A 21,419-nucleotide genomic window follows, 5' to 3' on the forward strand; every position below is an offset into this window, starting at 1 on the left:
CTAGATTAAGTTCAAGGACCCAAAAACCAATGTTGGAAGACTAAATAATGTAACTTTGAAAGCAGAGAGGCCGTGATTGGATCCTGGCCATGCCGTAGACTAAACATTGTAAGCTTGAAAAATGTACTGCTCTCTTAGCCTCAGATTCCACACGTGTAAAATGGGGTTACCCCTAACTACCTCCTAGGTTTGGTATGATAGTAGATGAGATAACATGTACGCGACTCTTAGCACTCCACCGAGTTGGCACATAGTGCTAGACAATCCTATTTTAAAAATTACCTCCTGGCAATTACTAAGCAATCACGGTTTTATTAGTACGCTAACTTGTATTAATGAGGGTACTTTTAATGTCAAGTCACAAAAATCCCAACCCAACTGGCTTAAAATTTAAGAAAAAAAAATATATTCACATAGGGGTAAGTCTCCAAAGTGGGGGGGGGGGGCAGGGGCTCCGGGGTTAATTGGATCAGCGGATCAACAATGTCACCAAGGACCCAGGTCATTTTTACTTCTGTTCCTGCCATTCTTGTCGTGTTAGCTTTGTGTGTAGGCCAGCTCTTATCATGTCTCTAAATTGGCTTACACATAGCTGACCTCACAGTCGGGCACAGCAGCATCCACTCAAGAGAAGATCATATGTGTATGTGAGGTTTTTTTTTTTAAATGTGTCCCAAATTTATTTTATTTTATTTTATTTATTTTTTATTAACATATAGTGTATTATTTGTTTCAGGAGTACAGGTCTGTGATTCATCAGTCTTACACAATGCTGTTTTGTTAAAAAAGAGACTTTTCCATTTCTGGCCATAATGGAATTACCTTTTACCATAAAGAATTACAAAACTGGACAAAATATATTAAAAAACTGTTTTCTATCATTATACACAGGCAATCCAGGATGATTCTCAAGAGAAGTGGAAAAATTAGATGACCACTACAATCGCCCTGGTTTTCTTCCTGCAGACATTTCTGGATCCCAGAGCAGGAGGGGGACATACATGGAACATGACAACCTCTCCAAGTATGGGAGACAGAGATCAGAGTTTGGGGCCATGGAGTTTAGAATGGAGGAGTCAGAGCCCTGGAGAGATGAAAGCCACACAGAAAGAACTGCATAGCAATCCCCTTGAGGGGAAACTTTGAGTCTTTGCTTGAAACTAAGTTGCATAAATTCAGAGTAAAACTGCAGGGGCTGGGCAATAAAACAATTCTTGAAGCTTCCTAATTCTTTGTTCACACAGGAAAGACAGTTGTTTATATTCTAGCTGGCTGGAGTGGAATCTTCTCTGGCTACCTGGGCATTGGCTAAGGACTCTGGAAGGGTCATGCCTTAAGAGTAACCCCAGATTAAAAGCAACTTGCTTAATAATAGTTTTTATTTTTATTTTATTTTATTTTTTTAAAGATTTTATTAGATTTTATTAGATTAAAATAAAGATTTTATTTTATTTTTTTAAAGATTTTATTTATTTATTTGACAGACAGAGATCACAAGTAGGGAGAGAGGCAGGCAGAGAGAGAGGAGGAAGCAGGCTCCCTGCTGAGTAGAGAGCCCGATGTGGGGCTCGATCCCAAGACCCTGAGATCATGACCTGAGCCGAAGGCAGAGGCTTAACCCACTGAATCACCCAGATGCCCCAATAATAGCTTTTAAATGCTCAAAAGAATCGGATTTTTTTTGTTTGGGGGGATTGTTTTTGTTTTTGTTTTGTCTCATGCAATACTCAGGATATACTTGTACTAAAAAATTGCTCATTGAAGTTCAAGATTAACTGGGCCTTCTGTGTTTTTAGTTGCTAAATCTGGCAACACCGGATGAGTATATTACAGTTATAGAGATGTTAACATCCAGGGAAGCTGCAGGAATGAAACACAGGAACTCTGTGCTACCTTCCTAATTCTTCTGTAAAACTAACATTATCTCAAAATAAAGGCTAAACAATTAAGTTTATACAATATTTTTTTGAAGATTTTTTTTTTAAGATTTTATTTATTTATTTGACAGAGAGAGATCACAAGTAGGCAGGCAGAGAGAGAGAGAGGAGGAAACAGGCTCCCTGCTGAGCAGAGAGCCCGATGCGGGATTTGATCCCAGGACCCTGAGATCATGACCTGAGCCGAAGGCAGCGGCTTAACCTACTGAGCCACCCAGGCGCCCTTTTTTGAAGATTTTATTTATTTATTAGAGAGAGCATGAGCCAGGGGAGAGGCAGAGGGAGAGGGAAAGAAGCAGACCCTATGCCATGTGGGGAGCACGACTTGGGCCTCAATTCCAGGACCCTGATATCATGACCTGAGCCAAAGTCAGATGCTTAACTGACTGAGCCACCCAGGAACCCCAAGGTCATAAGAGATTTTTAATGATATGAGAAAATGTTCTCACATGAAAAGGAGCAAGAAACAGAGCTGTATATTCATTGTGATAATATCTATGTATTTTTTTAAATAAAATGTATCCTTAGGGGAAAAAAATTGAAAATAAATATATAAATATTAACAGTGGTTATTGCTGGATAATTATATTCTAGACTGCTTTATTTAATTTTTTTATACTTTCCAGATTTCCAACTCTTGTGTAAAAAGGAAACATTACTTCTAATAATAAAAACATTTAAAGTAGTTAAAAAGAACTGAGCTGATCTTCAGGTAACCTAATTGCTTCCTCATGCAAAGCCTATCACTCTTTCAAGGAAGACAGCAAAATCCAGATACTTAACATAACACTCACAATACCTAGCATCCAATAGTTACTAAACATGCAAAGATGCAGAGAAAAGTGACTCTTTTTTTCTTTTTAAGATTTTATTTATTTATTGACAGAGAGAGAGAGAAAGAGCACAGCGGGCAGAGGGAGAGGGAGAAGCAGACTTCCCACTAAGCGGGGAACCCAACGGGGGGACTCGATCCCATGACACTGAGATCATAACCTGAACTGAAGTTAGACTCTTAACTGATTGAGCCACTCAGGCACCCCCAAGAATTGTGACTTTTTTTTTTTAAAGATTTTATTTATTTATTTGACACACACACACACAGAGAAATCACAAGTAGGAAGAGAGGCAGGCGGGGGCGGGGGGGCAGAGAGCCCGATGTGGGACTCGATCCCAAGACCCTGAGACCATGACCTGAGCTGAAGGCAGAGGTTTAACCCTCTGAGCCACCCAGGTACCCAAGAAATGTGACTCTTAATCAGAAGAAAAATCAGACTTAAAGGTGATAGTCATGGTGGAATTATCAAAAAAAGAATTTAAATGGCTATTATAAACATGTCCAAGAATTCAAGACCAAAACATGAAAATAATAAAGATGGAAATGGAAACTACTATAAAAATAATGAAATAGAACTTTTGGAACTGAAAATACAATATCTGAAATAAAAAATTCACTGGATGGGCTTACCAGAATAATCAACATTGCAGAAGAAAAGATGAATGAACTTGGAGACATAGCAATAAAAGCTATCAAAACTGAAGCACAGGCCGGAAAATCTCTTAAAACAATGGGCAGAGCCACAGTGACCCATGGAATAATACCAGGTGACTAATATACACCATAAATGGAGTTCAGAAAGAGAAAAAAGAAGGAAAATGAAAGCCAAAAATGTATTTGAAGAAATAGTAGCCAAAATTTTTCAAAATTTACTAAAAACTATAAAAGCACAGATCTTAAGATTTTTATAAACTCCTGACAGGACAAACACAAGGAAAATCACAGCAGAACACATCATAATAAAATTGCTGGAAATCAGTGCTAAAGAGAAAAACCTAAAGAGAGAGAGACATGTTGTAAATAAGCAAACAAAGATAAGAGTAACGCTGACTTCTTGTCAAAAATCCTGTAAGCCAGAGACAATGAAATAACATCTCTAAAGTTCTGAGAGAAAAAGAAAGCTTACAACCTAGAACTCTTTATTCAAGAGAAATAATATCCTTCAAAAATGAAGACAACATTTTTAGGTAAACAAAAGCTGAGAGGATTTATCACCAGAAGACTTACACTACAAGAAATGTTAAGAAAGTTTTTGAAGTGGAATGAAAGCAATACCAGATGGAAACTGGGAACCACACAAAGAAATGAAGAGCTCTGGAAGTGTAAGGATGTAAACAAACATGAGATATTTTTCTTATTTAAAAAAATTTTTTTAAGTAATTGTCTGAAGCAAAAATAACAGTGAGGTAGTCTGAGATTTATAACATATAACACACAAAATTAATGGGGAAAAATAGTACAAAGGAGGAGAAAAAGAAATGGAAGTGCAGTGTTGTAAGACTTTCATATTTAGGGGCGCCTAGGTGACTCAGTGGGTTGAGCCACTGCCATCGGCTCAGCTCATGATCTCAGGGTCCTGAGATCAAGTCCCGCATTGGGCTCTCTGCTCAGGGGGGAGTCTGCTTCCCTCTTTTCTCTCTGCCTCCCTCTCTGCCTACTTGTGATCTCTCTCTGTCAAATAAATAAATAAAATCTTAAAAAAAAAAAAAAAAGGATTGGGACGCCTGGGTGGCTCAGTTGGTTAAGCAGCTGCCTTTGGCTCAGGTCATGATCCCAGCGTCCTGGGATCGAGTCCCGCATCGGGCCCCTTGCTCGGCAGGGAGCCTGCTTCTCCCTCTGCCTCTGCCTGACATTCTGTCTGCCTGTGCTTGCTCTCTCCCTCTCTCTCTCTGATTAAAAAAAAAAAAAAAAAAAAGGATTTTCATATTTACATGAGGTAGATCATGACAAGTTGAAGACCCATATTGGAAACTCAGAAACTACTTTTAAAAAGAGTAGCAAAGAGGTATAGCTAAAAGCCAAAAGAAGGCATAAAAAAGAATACTAAAAAACAAAATGAAACTCAGACCAAATAAAGGCAGAAAAAGAACAGAACAGAATGGACGAGACAAATAGAAAACAAATAGCAGGGTTCCTGGGTCACTCAGTCAATTAAGTATCTGCCTTTGGCTCAGATCATGAGCCCGAAGTCCTGGGATCAAGTGTCACATTGGGCTCCCTGCTCAGCAGGGGTCTGCTTCTCCCTCTCCCTCTTCCCGCCCCCTGCTCAGACTCTCTGTCTCTAGATTTCTCTAAAAAAAATAAATAAAATCTTAAAAAAAAAAAAAAAAAGATTACAGCTTAACCTCAATTACATTGAAACTGCATTAAATGTAAATGTTTCAGATATCCTGATTATAAGGCAGGAATTGTCAGAGTGGATAAGAAAGGAAAACCCAAATAATATGCTATCTAATAAAATTGTATTGTAAATATAAAGTCACCAACAGGTAAAGGTAAAAGGATGACAAAAGATAAACCATGAAAACATGACTCTGGAAAATAAATCTGTGTAACGTGTATTGGATGAAGAACTTGTATTCAAAATATATAATGAACCCTTATAACTCATGAATAAGAAGACAAACATCCCAATTAAAAATGGGTGAAGTATTTCAATAGGTATTTTACCAAAGAAGATATACAGTTGGAAGATAAGTGCGTGGAAAGATATTCCACATTGTTAGTCACTAAGGAAATACAAATTGAAACCACAATGAGGGGCGCCTGGGTAGCTCAGTTGGTTGGGTGACTGCTTTTGGCTGAGGTCATGATCTTGGAGTCTTGGGATCGAGTCCCACATCCGGCTCCCAGCTCCATGGGGAGTCTGCTTCTCCCTCTGACCTTCTCAGCTCTCATGTTCTCTCTCTCAAATAAATAAATTTTTAAAATCTTTAAAAAAACAAAACAAAAACAAAAACACAATGAGATTCTACTACAGACCCACTAGGATAGCTTAAGTTAAACGTGTCTGACAATACCAAGTGTTGACGAGGGCACAGAGGAACTGAAACTCTCATATGTTATGGGTAGAGATGCCCAAATTTGGAATATAGTCCAAAATGCTACTCTGGAAACCGTTGGGCAGTGTCTTATAAATTTAAACATAAAACTTATCATAGGATCCAATAATACCAATAGGATACCAATAATACCATAGGATCCAATAATACCATTTCCAGCTATTTTCTCAAGAGAAACAAAAAGGAATGAATACCCATACACTTTCCTGCAAGCGTTTATAGTACCTTTATTCATAATAAACAAAAACTGGAAAGAACCCAAATGCACATCAACTGGTAAATGGATAAGCAAATTGGGTTATATCATAATGGTATACTCCTCAGCAATAAATAGTAGTAAGTGAACTTATCCATACAACTGTGAGCTGTACAACAGCATGGATGAATCTTAAAAGCATTATGTGGTGTGAAAGAAGCCAGACATATAAGACTATACCTGTATGATTTGACTTACAGAAAATTTTAGAAGGGTAAAACTATAGTGGTAGAAAATTGATCAGTGGCTGCCAGGGCCTGGGTTTGTGAAGGAAGGGGATTGACTACAAAGGGGCATAGGAATCTTTAGTGGGAAATGGAAATGTTCCCCCCCCCCTTTTAAAGAATTTATTTCTTTAAGTAAACTCTACACCCAACATGGGGCTTGAACTCACAATCCTGAGATCAAGAGTCACATGCTATTTCCAATGAGCTAGACAGGTGCTCTGGAAATACTTTTTATCATGATTGTGGTGGTAGTTGCATGGCTTTGTAAACACTCCTCAAGCTGATGAATGTTATTATATCTCAATAAAGATTAAAAATGATAAGAGGAAAACAAAAAGAAAAAGCGATAATCATAAAAAAGCTGAAGTAACACTGATGTGAGGAAGAGATCTTTCCAAGACTCCTCTAGAAGACCTCGCCTTACGTCTCGATGGCCAGAGTTTTCTCACATGTCATGCTTAAATCAATCACTGACCAGGGAATTACACTTAGAAATCTTGGAGTGTAGAGCTTTAGAGACCTGGAGTTGTAGAGTAATCAAGAATTCCCCTGGGGAAGGAGCCAGCCTCCCTTGGTGCATATGGTTCAACAGAGGTGGCCAGACTCAGCAACAGAGAAGCTTCTTGGAAAAAAAGGAGGGAGATGTACTACTTGGGGTAACTTGAACAGCTGGAACAAGTACGGCCCACGTTCCAGTGACTTAACACCATCGAAGCCTATTTCTTCCCCACCTAACAGGACAATGCCGGTGCTCCTGGCTGGGGGACGCTTTCCTCCATGTCGTGGTTTGGGGACTCTTGTTTCTTTCCCATCTTGAGTCTCTACCATCTTAAGCCTCTGCTTCCAACTAGCAGATGGGAAGAGAGTATGGAAAAGCCACATAACTGCTTTTTAACCTGCTCCCCTCCAGTTACATGTGTCATTTCTGTCATGTCATCTAGGCAGAAAGGAAGCTGGAAATGCAGTTCTCCACGGGAGGATGAGTTTCCAGTGATGGTTCCACAATGGAGAATGGGGCACACATTTTGGTAGGCAGTCATGGTGGAGGCGGGGCCACTCACTGTTGAGTGACAAACCTATAGCTTCTACCTCATGAATATGTAATGAACCCTTTCTCAGTTCCCAAAATAACACTTTGCCATAAATATTATTATTGTACCCATTTTACGGATCAGGAGACTGAGAGCCAGAGAGGTTAAATAACTGGTGCAAGGTTGGAGAGCTTTTGTAAGCGGCAGAGGTTGAATGTTCACCTACACTGTGTGACTTCAGTCCTGTTAACCTTCATTTCTACATTGCCCGAAGGAAAGTGTCACTACTCCTTTATCACTTGACCTTTGGAGCTTCTGAGCCAGGTGAGTGTCAGAAGGAAGACTTTAGAAATGGGCCACGCAGATAAGAAGCAGGAATCTGCTTTACACTCATCCAATTGAGTTTTTTTGGTTTTGTGGGGGGAGGGGGTTTGTCCCGGTATTATGGACTCTGAAAACACTAAATGAGCCCCTTTTTTCTAGACTAATCTTGGCCCATGTCCGGGCAAATGAGAAGTTGAGTACAAGTATGTCTGTTCAAATGAGTCCTTCTCTCTCATTTGGCAGGAAGACTAGTTCCCATGACTCACAATCTCCCTCCTGCCCGCTCAAGTTAAAGTTTTTCACTGTTTTGTTGGTTTTGCATTTTTTTGTTTTTTACCATGCAATGAGGAGTGGTAAACTGTTATTTTTCTTGGTTTTCATCATAATCTTTGACCATCCCTGGCATTCTGTACCTCACACATGTGCTGAAGACTGCAGCAGGTTTTTTAGGGGTAGGAGGGAGGACAGGTGAAGAGGGGGCCTTCAGAGCGTTTTTCATTTATTAAGTAGTACTATCCACATCCCATTTTATTATTATTATTATTATTAAAAATGAAAACGCCTCTCCCTATAGCTGCCACTGTCGGATGAATGGGTTGGAGGAAGAGAATGCTAAGTGAATTCATTCTGATTCAAAATCCTGGGTACAGTACTTGAAAATGTGTTTACAAAGGGTGAATTTCTTCTCTAAGAGAGAGCCCCATTCAAGCCATTCACCTCTTTAATCGGAGCTCAGGAACTTTCCAAGTTAATTTATTTTAAGCAATTTCCTGTTAGAAATCCAGCACAGAGTGGTCATACCCTCCATTTGAAGTGCTAATAATTTACATTGTAACTCCCGCCATCTCCCTTGTCTGCATTTGGCATACTTTTGGAATCATTTTAATATTCCATAATCACTTTAATATACTGTGTAATCTCAGACAAGTTACTCAGGCTCTCTGGGCTTCCACTGTCTCATCTGTAAAACAAGGGGGTTGGACTAAATAAGTGGTTTTGGATTATTTTTTCCCAAATAAACTGTTACTGACACTCCAACATTTGAAAGAGACACAAACCACACTAGTCAGAAATGATACATTTATGGAGTCAACCTACTCTGTGTCAGGCGCTGTGCTGGGCACTGGGGTCCAAAGCTGAGTAGAATGCAGCCTCTGCTCTCATTAGTGGGGAGACAGACACTTGCACAACTGTTGTAGAACCCTAAGACACATTAAATGAAGAGCGGGAGCTACCCGCAGGGCATCTTGGGAAGGAGGACACAAGCCTAGAGAGAGGAGTGACTCCCCGAGTCACATCCCTTGGCCTCTCCTGGGGTTTCAACAAGCTGTGGGGGACTGTCCAGCCAATGCCATCAGTGACCCACCTCACGCACACCCGTGTCTTTCAACCTGCCTGCTCTAGGCGAGGACAGGTGCCTACAAGAGGAATGGAGGAGTAGGAAGAGTGTTTCAGAAGTTGGGCCAGGTGGCAGCAAATGGAAGTGAGAAGCCGCAGAGTGTGGGGAACCCCAAGAGTTCAGGGCTGGCTGGACCTTCACGGTTGAGCCTTTGACTATGTAGAACTCGTGGTGAGCTACCATCCATCCGCTCAGGACTTGCTCGGACCCCCTCAACCCTGCACCCATCGTGTGCTTAGAGATAGCAAGTGAATTCTAGTATTTGCCAGCCAGTGTGGACAGAGACCCAGTGCCCCCGTGCTAGGGTGAGGGGAAGAGAGTCTGCTGCTCTCAGAAATGATGTCCTTTTTCAGGAGCACCTGATGGGACTCCCCGTGTCTCCTCAAGTTCCAGGGCAGCCGCAGGCTCAGGTTCATCTTATTCCAGCCTTTCCCTGGAAGCAGAGTTCATTGTGATTATTACCTTATTGCACTTAATCTGCAAATGAGGTTTGGCATCTGCATGAATTTGCAATGTGCTCTACGCTGTAGGACAGACAGACAGCCTAGCCCCAAGGGGTAGACGTTCCAGAAAAGGGAGAAGTGGCATGGACAAAGATTTGGCTTTGGAAGAGGGACTAGGAAAGAGATGGCTGGCCTTGGACAATTCACAGGATCTTGAGGTTGGAAAGCATTGCCTCTGAGATCAGCTTCTCTGTAACCCCCTACCCAATGCAGTAATTCTCCTGAGACTGCGCTTACAGGTAGGCATTTAGTGTCTCGCCGAATAATTTTTAGAGAGGAGAGGATTCTAACAAATCCCGTAGGTCCCCTCATCATCGAGCTCACTCTGGTTATGACAAATGAGGCCGATTCTGTCTCTTGGCAATTTTTACCCAGTGACTCAACATAACACCCCGAAGCAAGTCTATTCCTCCTTTGAAATGCAAAACTCCAAAATAATTGGAAGATCACTACTTAGAGCTCCCCGTTGTCATCTAGAAAGAACCTATTTCCATATATGGAAACTCCTCTCTGGTCAAGGGTTTCCAGATTCAGCAAATAAAAATGCAGGATGCCTGGTTGACTTGGATTCGGATAAATGAGGAATACTTTTAAGTACGAGGGTGCTCTGTGCACTCTTGGGACATACTTATCCTGAAAAGTATTCCTTGTTTATCCGAAATTTGATTTAATGGGCCCTCCTGTATTTTAGCTAGCAGCCCTATTCCGAATGCCTTTTAGGTTGCAAATATTTTAAATGTGTAGTGTTCATGTTCCAGTTGAACCCCAAAGCAGAGCTCAAGTGGGATGAGAAAGGCTGGTGGGGGGAACCCGTAAGAGAAAGGAGGACATCCCCCCTTCACCTCCTGCCCCTCCAAGTGCATGCGTGAATGTTACGGTGTGGTGTCTTCCCAGGAGGGCATGAAGTCCTCTCCGTACCCACTGGCCACCACTCCGGCTGCCAGGTACAAGGTTAGGCCTGGTGGGGCACCTCTGGCCTTGGGTAAAGAGTCTCCGCTGACATCCTGAAGTCCAGCTCCCAGAGACCCCGCACCACCCTCAGACCCTGCTGCCTCTCCCAGGACAGGCCACCTTTTGCTTCTGTGCCAGCATGAGAACGGAGGTCACAGCGCACAGCCCTCAGCAGGACCCTGTTTGACACAGTGCAAACAAATAAGGCCCTTACTGTCTTCTAAGTTGGTCAGTTGGGCATTTCATAACTTTCCCTGTGGGCTCCCCGGCAACGGTGAGTGATTATCACTCATCAGAAAATGAAAGCCTCCTCTCCCCACTCTTCCCTTGTAACTTTTTACAAAAATATTGTATTTATTTGAGAGAGAGCAAGAGAGAGAGAGAGAGAGTGAGCAGGGGGAGGAACAGAGGAAAAGGGAGAGACTCTTCAGCAGACAAAACTCTGAGCACAGAGCTGGAGGACCAGGGGCTCCATCTCCTGAGACCATGACCTGAGCTGAAATCAAGAGTCGGTTGCTCAGAATCACTGAGCCACCCAGGTGTCCCCCCTCCCCCACTTTTAACTCTTAATTCCAACTTCTAATTCTATGATTAAATCTTACATTTCTTTTTAATTAGTAATCCCCTTAATTTCCATAGGGAAAAGACACCTAAAAAAAACAAGGACTTATTTTAATGAAAATGATTAATGGAATGAAAGGTTGAATACTCGCCTCCCCACTCTGCTGAAATAGGGTCAGGGTCATCTGAAGACTGTATGTGTGTGTGTGTGTGTGTGTGTGTACGTGTGTGCATGGGTTGTTAGGATGGGAGAACTAATGCACCAGGCCCTGGTGAATCTTAGACCAATCAGCAAATTCATTCATTGGGACCTTCTAATATTTCCATTCTCGACTTTAAATAATAGGTGACTTTCCTGATCTCAGCAGGAAAATCTATCGGGAGTGAGAGTATGAGGACCTTCCTGGGGTCTTCAGGAGCAGTGTGTGTAGGCAGTTATGTGTCATTAAGAGACAAGGCTTGGCTGTTGTAACCAGAGCCTCCCAGGGTCACTGTGATCTGGCAAAGGAAACCCAGGGTAGGGCTCACCTCCCTAGGAATGGGCGTGGGTCAGAGTTGCTAGAAAAATGAGCTCTTCTGCCCCAGGCAAGCCCGAAGAAGACTAACCAAACTGAGAACAATTGGTTGGGGCAAAAGCCTTACCTGTGTAGGAGGTTACTCACTCTGACAAATAAATATCTTTCATAATAAAAGCATCATCAGATTCCAGAGTCGTGAATTAACGAAGTGTGCTGGTCTGCTTGAAGGTACTATGTTTCTTTAGGATTTTATCCTTTGGTAGTCAGGGCTATGCAAAAGGTGGTGGTTATGAGCAAGTGTCTAGAGTTGAGTTATTAATTGACACTCATTTTCTGCTACAAAACGCCTGTCTTGGGCTGACTCTCACGACACAGCTGACTGCCTACCGCCAATAGGCTATCCACTTTAGTCCTCATTCTGCTTGCCCTGCCTGGACAGTCTTATTTATTATTTCCATTTCAACTACTATCCACTGTTACTTCCATGATTGAAAATGCACCATTAATTTAATAACACCTGGGGGTGAGGAGGGGAGGGGAGAAGAATCCCTATCATATTAAATATACAACATCTACAGTAAGCACATCCCTCCACTGTACAGCTAAAGACCTCGCAGTCATTCCAAACTCATTTCATGGACATCCTCCTCTCTGAGCAGCTTTTCTGGGCAACCTTCCCAGGACTGACCCAGGACTGACCACTCCCTGTGTCACACCTGTACCTTGCATATGCTGTCACACCTACCAAGTCATGAAGCACAGATTATGAGTGCCTTAAGGGCAGGAACTGTCTTACCCATCTCTGTATTCCCAGGGTCCAGCCCAGCACCTGGCATGCATTCAGCCTATAAATATTTATTGAAGACCTATCATGTGCCAGGCACACCGCCAGACTTGTACTTATCTGTTAAATAAAAGAGCTTTTAGCATTGCCTCATTTCTATATTAGACAAAAATGGGAGTGGTATGTATGTTGTGCTGTTTCGGCTCAAGTTGCCATGGCGAATGTCATAGACTAGGTAGCTTAAACAAGAAACATTTATTTATCATAGTTCTGGAGCAAAAACAAAAACAAAAACAAACAAAAACTATTTATCATAGTTCTTTAAACAAAGCCCGAGATTTAGTTCCTGGTGAGGGCCTTCCTCCTGGTTTGCAGACAGATACTGTCTAGCTGTATCCTTACACAGTGGAGAGATCATATTTGGCACTTCTCCTTATAAAAGCACTGATCCCATTCATGAGGGTTCCATCTCATCCTCAGGACCTAATTACCGCCCCCTGCAAAGTCCCCACCTCCAAATGCCATTAGGGATTAGGGTTTTAATATACGAATGGGGGGGCAATCAAACATTCGGTCCAAGCATGAGTAACCTTGAAGAGCCAAAATGTGTGGTCCAGACATTAAGGGCTGTGGGTAGTTAAGAAAGGAAAAGTTCTGAGTTTCCAGAGGGGCCAGGCCTTACCCTTCTCTGTAGTTCCAGCATCTCCCAAGGCCTAATGTTAGGCCTGGCATTTGAGGTCGATTGAATTAAATTAAACACTTTCCAGAAAAATTCTAGAGGGTTCCATGAGATGGGGAGCAGAAAGGGGTTTCAGGGTGGGTGAACAGTATGAAGAAAGGCTCGTGGCAAACATGAAATAAAAATCGTTTCTTAAAAAAAAATTGTTTCTTTATTGTGTTAAAACAGAATTTACCATTTTAACTGCTTTTATGTGAATAGTTCAGTAGCATTAAGACATTCCCATTGTTGTGCCACCAAGAGTTTTTGAGTCCCTTTCAAAGGGGTCCCTATCTGGCCAATCACTCATTTTTGTTTTAAAAATTTTATTTATTTATTTGACAGACAGAGATCACAAGCAGGCAGAGAGGCAGGCAGAGAGAGAGAGAGAGAGAGAGAGGGAAGCAGGCTCCCTGCAGAGCAGAGAGCCCGATGCGGGGCTCAATCCTAGGACCCTGAGATCATGACCTGAACCGAAGGCAGTGGCTTAACCCACTGAGCCACCCAGGTGCCCCTGTTTGTTTGTTTGTTTGTTTGTTTTTTAAAGATTTTATTTATATGACAGAGAGAGATGCACCAAGAGAGGGAACACAAGGGGTGGGAGTGGGAGAGGGAGAAGCAGGCTTCCCATTGAGCAGGGAGCTGGATTCGGGCCAGAGCCCAGGACCCTGTGGACCACGACCCAAGCGGAAGATAGATATCCAACCATCTGAGCCACCCAGGTGCCCCTAATCACACTTTTTTTTTGCAGAAATAAGAAATGCTTGTTAGTGGAAGCAATGATGCATCAGAGTTCAAGCAGTGCTTCTCTTCCCAGTCTGGGCAGTTTGGCCATTCACATCTGCAATGTGTTTTGCATTTATTAATGAAAGGCTGTGGTCCCAGGGGGTGTGGGTGGGCAGTCACTGGGCATCAGGATGGCTCCCTATGGGAGCACCTTGTGAAGAACCCTTGTGAAGTTTTAAACAATGAACTCTAATTTTTTTTTTTTTTTTCAATACTGGGCCTTTTGTATTCAAAGTAGAAGCACAAAACCCTATTGTGGGGGAAAAAAGGGGTCTTTATTGGCAACTAGTTGTGTCCACTCAGAGCAACACATATTTAGACTTCAGAGTACATTCCATATGAAGAACTGTAGCTATTAATACACTTGGTTTGTTTGTTTGTTTCCCCGTGGGTGTACTTGTGGGACGCGTTCTAATCAATGCCATAGGCACCCTGGAGAGGGAAGGGAGGCCCACCGGCCGCAGGGCAGGGAGCAGAGCCTGTGAGATCGGAGTTCCGCTCTTGCCACTTTGCCGTGAGCCCTTGGGTAGGTCACTTCTGGCCTTGCACCACGAAGAGGCTGGAACTCATGACCTTTAAAGTCCTTTCATCTCCGGGGAAAGTCCTACCTGAGCAATTTTTAGCAAGAACCCAGAGGCTGGTGGGTGGGGTGCGGAGCCTGAGATGAGTGGGGTGAACGGCGGGGAGGTAGCCGAGGGAAGAGCAGACACGCGTGGGTGACTCCAGAGGGACGGGAACACGGGGTGTCCCGGAATGGAGCACAGGCGATGAGGTTTCCAGACGAGTCCTTCCCAGGCCAACTTTTAAAGGTCGGAGGAAAGTTTGTCGTGGGGCGGGGGCCCGAGGGGAGAGCGGGGTGGGCTCCGACGCCTCCTCCCCTTTAAGCGGGTGGCCGGGCGCTGCCGCCGTTACCTGGAGCGGGGAGGGGCTTGGGAAAGTTTGTGTTTGTAGCTGGCAGAGCGCCGGATGGGAGGCGCGGGCGGGCGGGCGCTGCGGCTCTTCCCTTTTGCTTTCGGGAAGCGGTCGGGACTGCGCGCTCGGCTCGGCGGGGCGGCTCCGGCGCCCGGCTCCCGGTGCCCGGCCGGCGGGAGGCGGGAGGCGGGCGGCGGGCGGGGGCAGGCGGGCGGGCGGCGCGGAGCGAGGGGCGCACGTACGGCCCAGCGCTGGGATTTCTCGGCTCGCGAGGAGAGCGGAGCAGGCGCGCGGCCCAGGCGGGGGAGCGCGGACTCTGGAGCAGCCGGAGCTGGAGGAGGAGGAGGAGGAGAGGCGGCGGGGACGCAGGAGGCGGGGGAGAGTCGCTCCCGCCCGGCGAGCATGGGGCGCCTGGCGCCGAGGCCGCTGCTGCTGGCGCTCCTGGGGCTGGGTGAGTGCGCGCCGGGCTCGGCGGGGCGCGGGGGCCGGGGGAGGCTCGGCGGGGCGCAGCTGCGGCGCGCGGCCTGGGGCGCCGAGGTGCCGGGCGGCTCCCGGGAGAGGCGGCGAGGTCCGCGGGCGGCGCGGGCCGGCGGGGAACGGCGCGGGATCGGGGAGCCGGGCGCGAATCCGGCCGGGCCGCCTCGCCAGGCCGCGCCTCGCCCCACCTGTGCGGGGGGGAGTGGCCGGTGGCCGGCTTCCCCCAGCCCTCCCTACCTGTTGGCCGCCGGGAGCCCGGCTCACCTTGAACTCCGGGCCCGGAAGGTGCCAGCGGTCCCCGGCCGCGTCCCCAGCTCGGGGGCGGAAATATGCGCCTTTGATGTGGCCCGCCGTAGCCGAGACCGGCCGAGTCGTCCCTGGCACATGCCAGCCCACGCCGAGCTGCCTTTCCAGGGAAGGGAGACAATCCGCCAACTTCCTTCTACGAAGGTCACGGGGTGGCCCAGAGCGCTAAAGGAAAAAATCGGTGTGCGCGTCCTTAGTCATGTTGGCGGTGGCTCGATATTCTGCCTCCTCAGTCTTTTCCTTGAGCTCTTCTTGAAGCTGCCTAGCTGCACATTTGCACACAAAGACCCGGGCGCCTTGGCTTCTCTAACTTTTCCTACCTGTTACTTTTCTTCCCTTTAGGGCCCCCGTCTTCCACCCTCCCCAAACCTGGGTGCCTCTTGAGCATTTGACCCAGCGGGGTCCCCCCTACCCAAGGAATCTTTGGTGGGTTTTTTTTTCCCCCTCCTCTCCATTTTCCTTTTACCCCATACACACAGACACCATTTTCGTGTAGATACACATGATTATGGTAATATGGTTATTTAACATAACTATGCAGTTATCAGCCATAGAAATATATATGTTTGTTAAATGCCCTCTGAGGTGCTGGAGGACTGACCCCAGTGCTTTGATATTCTTTCATATTCTTGGATCCCTTTGGTCTGTGTCAGCTGGAACAGAAGGAGCCCTGTGACCTGACCCAGGGTTCTCTTCCAAGCCCCTAGAGAAGGCAGATCTGAATCTTTTGCAGAATGCATGGTGTGTGGCGTTTGTCCCAGCCAGGACCCAGCTGCACACAGGGCAAATGACTACTCTGCACGTACAGTCAGAGGGTCCCAGTGGAAGCCTTCCACAGCCATTGCCATCCTGCCCACTCCAGGGCCCACATTGTCCCCACCCCCATGACTGCCGCTGCCCTTTCTAGCCGATACTGTGTTTTCTTTCTTTGAAGGGTTTTCTGGAATTCACTCCCCAAGAGAGCTCATCCAGCCATGCTGCTTTAGCTGCAACCACATGCAGAAAGCTTCCAGATCTTTCACTTGGTTTTGTAGCATGTTTTGTATGGTCTCAGGCCCCAGAGCTTTCCCTTTCATACTGGGACCCTTGAAGTTCTCCGTTTGTTGTGATAGTCTATACACATTAATTGGCTAATGTGTCTGGGTCACACCAGGCCATGCCCTATAGTCACACAGATTGTGCACTGCACTACTCCAGGAGCTGCTCTTCACTTTGGAGCCAAGATGAATGACCCCCTAGAGTTGTGCTCTTGACAACCCTTGTACCAGCTCAGATGGTGGGCTCATGAAGAAGTCTGAAAAGGATGCCCTTGAGTAATTATGATGAGGGAGAAAAAGGGATCGGGGGCAAAGAGATGGACAAAGGGAAAAAAACTGAAGTGGGAAAAGCACAGCTCAGAGAAGTCTTGGTTGTATGTTGGCAGGACATTTCATGTTAACTACACATAAATATCTGAGGCATCCCCAGCCAATGCCTTTCCACCTAACAGCTTCTGAACTTGGTGTTCCAGATGACAGCTCTGCCCTCCAGCACTCACCCAGTGTGGCTTCTTTGTGACCTCTGGGAAGCCCTCCATGTTCTACTGGCTCCTGAAACTTAATATGTCAATCAACAAGCTCATCTTTCCTCTTGTATTGCCTCCTGGGCATAATCTTGCCATCACTGACCTCTGTGACCTCCACGTTCACATAGTCCCTCAGTTCTGTGGCTTTTCTCCAAGCACAGACTTGGGCATCTTCCCATTCTTCCTGTTTCTACAGCTGCTACCCTAGCCCGGGTTCTGGCAATTCCCTGCACAGATTAACTTCGGACGTCTTCCTGGCTGATCTTTTCCTCTGTCCTCCCTTCTTAGGTCATTTTCCAGAAGGATCCGTTTTGGGGAGTGTCTCACCTTTGCTCATTGGTTCTTTGTGGTTTTTCTTCCGAGGATATTCTGCCCCTTGTGTTCGCTTCCCTCTGAATCAAATACTTCATTCTAAGGAATCTGTTTGCTGTCCTTACAGAGAATTGTGTGAACCTTCCGGCCTTTCCCTTTTCCATGGCCTGGGAATGTCCCTCCTGCTTCTCTTCTCTCACCTCTGTATTCCCGTTTCCCCCCAAACTCGCTTCTTCCACAACATTTTCCTAAGTCTCCCTCTCAAAGGTTGCAATCACATCAGAACTCACTCAGCTTCACGGAGCTGGTCCCTGTGTCTGACCTGTCTCGTCCACCCATTCACTACGGCATTTCTTGAAAGTCCATCAGAGTCCACAGAATATCGCAGACAAATACCTCCCTGAGTGGTCAGTGCAGGTAGATGGACAGATAATAAAAACAGATAACTCCAAGGCCAAATGAGATACCTGACAGAGGAAGTAGGGAAGAGAATGATTAATTTTGACTTGGGGTTGGGGTTGATTTTGCTGAAGAGGTGACATTTGGGCTGAGCCTTGAGGATGATTAGAATTTTGAAAGAAAGAGTGGAAGAGCATTCTAGGAAAAGCACGTTTGTGGAAGGGTATTGAGTGGGGCCGTGTGAAAGTGCTAGGCTCTTTCAGGAAGGGCATGTGAGGTCCATGGAGCTGGAGGCGGGACGGGGAGGTTCTAATGGGAGAGCAAGCTGGAAGGGTGGGTTTGGGGTATCTCCTAAAGGCTTTTCTTGCTGGGCTGAGCAGTCTGGGCTGTGAGGGGTGGGTTCATTGGTTTTGGGGGTGCTGCCAGGCAGCCCGTACTCTTCCTGTCATGTCGCTTATCTCACTGTATATAATATTTGTCTGTTTCCGGTCTGAATCCCCACACGGATTATATCCCCAGGGGCAGGGATCCCGTTCATCCTGTTCACTGTAGTAGTCCTGTTACTAATAGGGTTCCTGGTGGGCTGCACGTAGTAGGTATTTGGTCAGTGTCGGCCAACTGAGTAGATACATGCATCTATCCCTCTCTCTGTGGGTATTGGGTAGCCATTAAAAGCTCATTGGTTCTTTGTGAAAGAAAAAGCTCATTGGTTCTGGGTGAAATTAACACAACACAGCAATGTGCGGGAGGAGGTGAGTCCTCACTATTGTGCAGCATGAATTAGTGAAAGGTAGGAAGGGGGGAGGAATTTTTCTTCATTTGTGTCTTTAAAGAAAACACACAACAACTTTCAAATCCACTGAAATGGTTTTTAATTGACGGAAGCATTATATCTGCATTTTCTTTTTTTCTTTTTTCTTTTTTTTTTTTTTTAAAAGATTTTATTTATTTATTTATTTGACAGAGAGAAATCACAGTAGATGGAGAGGCAGACAGAGAGAGACAGAGGGAAGCAGGCTCCCCGCCGAGCAGAGAGCCCGATGCGGGACTCGATCCCAGCACCCTGAGATCATGACCTGAGCCGAAGGCAGCGGCTTAAACCACTGAGCCACCCAGGCGCCCCTATATCTGCATTTTCAAATTTAAATTAGATAGAAGACTTTTATATTAATTAGGTAGGCCAAACTGCTTTAACAAAGGAAGAGACTCAAAGCTTCACAGTTCAGAAGCATCAGGGTTCAAACAATAGAAAGGTCTCTCACAACAGTGCCAAGGGGAGGCCTCACATGACGAGGGTGCGTGGTATGCCTGGTCCTTGCAGCCAGCCTGGTGCCCAGGCTGATAGCGACTCCCCTGTCTTCAGCCCATCTCAGATCACTTTGGTTGCCCTCATCCCCTCTCCTGCCCCATAAAGAGGGAAAGAGCCTGGAGGAGAACACATGGAGGTTTCATAGACCAGGATTGGAAGGGGCATGCATCATTTCCACACATTCCATTCAAGAGAACTTAGCCTCGTCACACTAGCTGCAAGGGAGGTCGAGGAATGCCACGTAGCCTGGCGGCTGCCGAGGACCAACATCCGTGGGCAAAAACAGTGGACTTGCGGGGAGAGCTAAGCAGTCTCTTTGTCAGCTCTGAAGGAGGTCAGGTAAAAAGCTTAGCCCAGGCGAAGCCGCTCCTATCACGTGCGCGTGTCCGTGATACCAAATGTTTGGTTTCTTCTTTTCTCTCAGTTTCTATAGAGGGCTCTGTATGGAACGGAAGTGATAGCTGCTGTTTAGAGAGTACATATCAAGCACCAGGGTTTTTGTGCCTTCTCTTATTTAATCCTCACAACCCTTTGAGAAAGGTGCTGTTCTTTCCTGCCCATTGCGCGCGAGGAAAGCGACGACCAGAAAAGTTAAATCACTTGTCCGGAGTCCTACAGCTGTTCCGAGGCCGAGCCAGGATGTGATCACGGGGCTCCACTGTGCCTGCACTCAGGAACGCGTTGACTGGTGCTCTCCGTAACCTCATGCTGTGTGTTGCCTGAGACTAGTTTTGGCAGAAAAAAGGACGGCTGTGTTTTGACAGCCAGAGTGCAGTTGCAAATAAGAGTCTGGGGTGAGCGCAGTCCAGGCACAATTCCTGGAGGGGCCAGACCAAGGACCCCTATTCCCACATGTGGTGACCCCTGACTCCTAGCAGGTCCCCACACCTGCGCCTGCTCTGAGGGGTGGGACCCAAAGGCAGAAGGTGGGGGAAGGCTGGCAGGAGGAACCTTAGTGAATCCCCCCAGCTTAACAGTCTTTGAAGTGCTGTGGCCTTCAGAGATTCCTTGGCACTCATTTTAGCCTTGTTAACAGAATTCCTGTATCTGCCAAGCTGATTAATGCCTGCCCTGGCTATAATTATTCTTATTAGCCTGCTGAATAGGAACCCTAGTTGTCAGCGATCGTTCCTTACAAGGCAGTCGGGCTGGTCGGCGTGTATATGGCTATTTTGCTTCAGTGATGAGCTGCAGAGCTGATTTTCACCCTGTAGATTGGATGTACATTTTCCTGTTGGTGCTATATCTGGCAGTTAAAGAAGGTGTGTGCCTGTCTGTCAGTGTGTGTCTACGTCTCACTTTATCAAATGAAGTTGGGGGGAAGCTGGCGGGGCAGTTCATAGCTATTCAGTGTAATTGCATCTGTGTCTTCAAGGCAGGGTACCAAGGCCATTCGACTCTCGGCTTTGGGAAAAATAACTTGAACTGGCAAAAATTCTTCATAATTTATCTTCTGGAAAAGGCAAAGTGCTGCAGTTGGCACAGTCAGTGGTTTTTAGATCTTGGGCTGTTTTTCCCCCACACCAACTGGATAGTCTTCGCAGAGCAACAGAATTAGACCCAGTAGTTAACACTGTTGCAGACCAGCGGTGTGATTTTCAGGAGGCTAGAGATAATGGCACTGTGTCCACGTTTGTGTTCTTCGAATGCTGATTCCTCTACAATACTCCGTAAGTGTTTGTGTGAGATAATGGAGTTGCTAAGCGGCATGATTCGAGTTTAAGTATGATGTTCTGGGACCTTAATTGCATCCTGCTTCGCACCTTTATAAGCAGCTGGGACGTGAGCATTTACATCACGAAGGGTATTTCAGGGGAATTGAGAAACACTGGCCAGTGTTGCTGTGTCTGGGAGGAGTTTTCACTTAGCACTGCAAAGAACAGAATTATGATTAAGGTTCGGGGCACAGTTTAGAATGGGTGCTACCTTTGAATCTTAATGAACTACAAGTGGTGTGCAGAGAGTTGGGTTACTCCTCAGACCTCAAAAGGGATGCGAGGCCAAGAGCATCCTGACAATGGCTCTTCTTTATCCTTACTTCAACCTGGACAGGGCCGGAACTTCACAGCTTGTGGGCCTCAGTAAGGGGACCCAAGTGGATAGGAGGTGTGCTAGGACGCTGAGACCCTCAGCCTCTGGAGCCCACAGGTCAGAGCTGCTCCTAAAACCAGAAACTCTGTTTACTGAAGACAGTTGTACTGTTATTATCACTTCCCCTGTATCCTCTGATTTGATGGAGATTGCTGGT

At 45.8% G+C, this 21,419-nt stretch overlaps 1 protein-coding gene across 1 annotated transcript in view; it reads left to right on the plus strand.

Moving 5' to 3' along the window:
- The first annotated feature begins 14,996 nt into the window (after positions 1 to 14,996).
- Positions 14,997 to 21,419, plus strand: part of PTGFRN (prostaglandin F2 receptor inhibitor) — an 80,060-nt gene continuing 73,637 nt past the window's right edge. Inside the window, exon 1 of the mRNA XM_059135909.1 lies at positions 14,997 to 15,255. Within this exon, the coding sequence (XP_058991892.1) occupies positions 15,207 to 15,255 (49 nt within the window). The 5' untranslated portion in view covers positions 14,997 to 15,206. The remainder of the gene's footprint in view (positions 15,256 to 21,419) is intronic.

Source organism: Mustela lutreola, chromosome 10 (genome assembly GCF_030435805.1).
Source record: "Mustela lutreola isolate mMusLut2 chromosome 10, mMusLut2.pri, whole genome shotgun sequence".
Lineage (NCBI taxonomy): Eukaryota > Metazoa > Chordata > Mammalia > Carnivora > Mustelidae > Mustela > Mustela lutreola.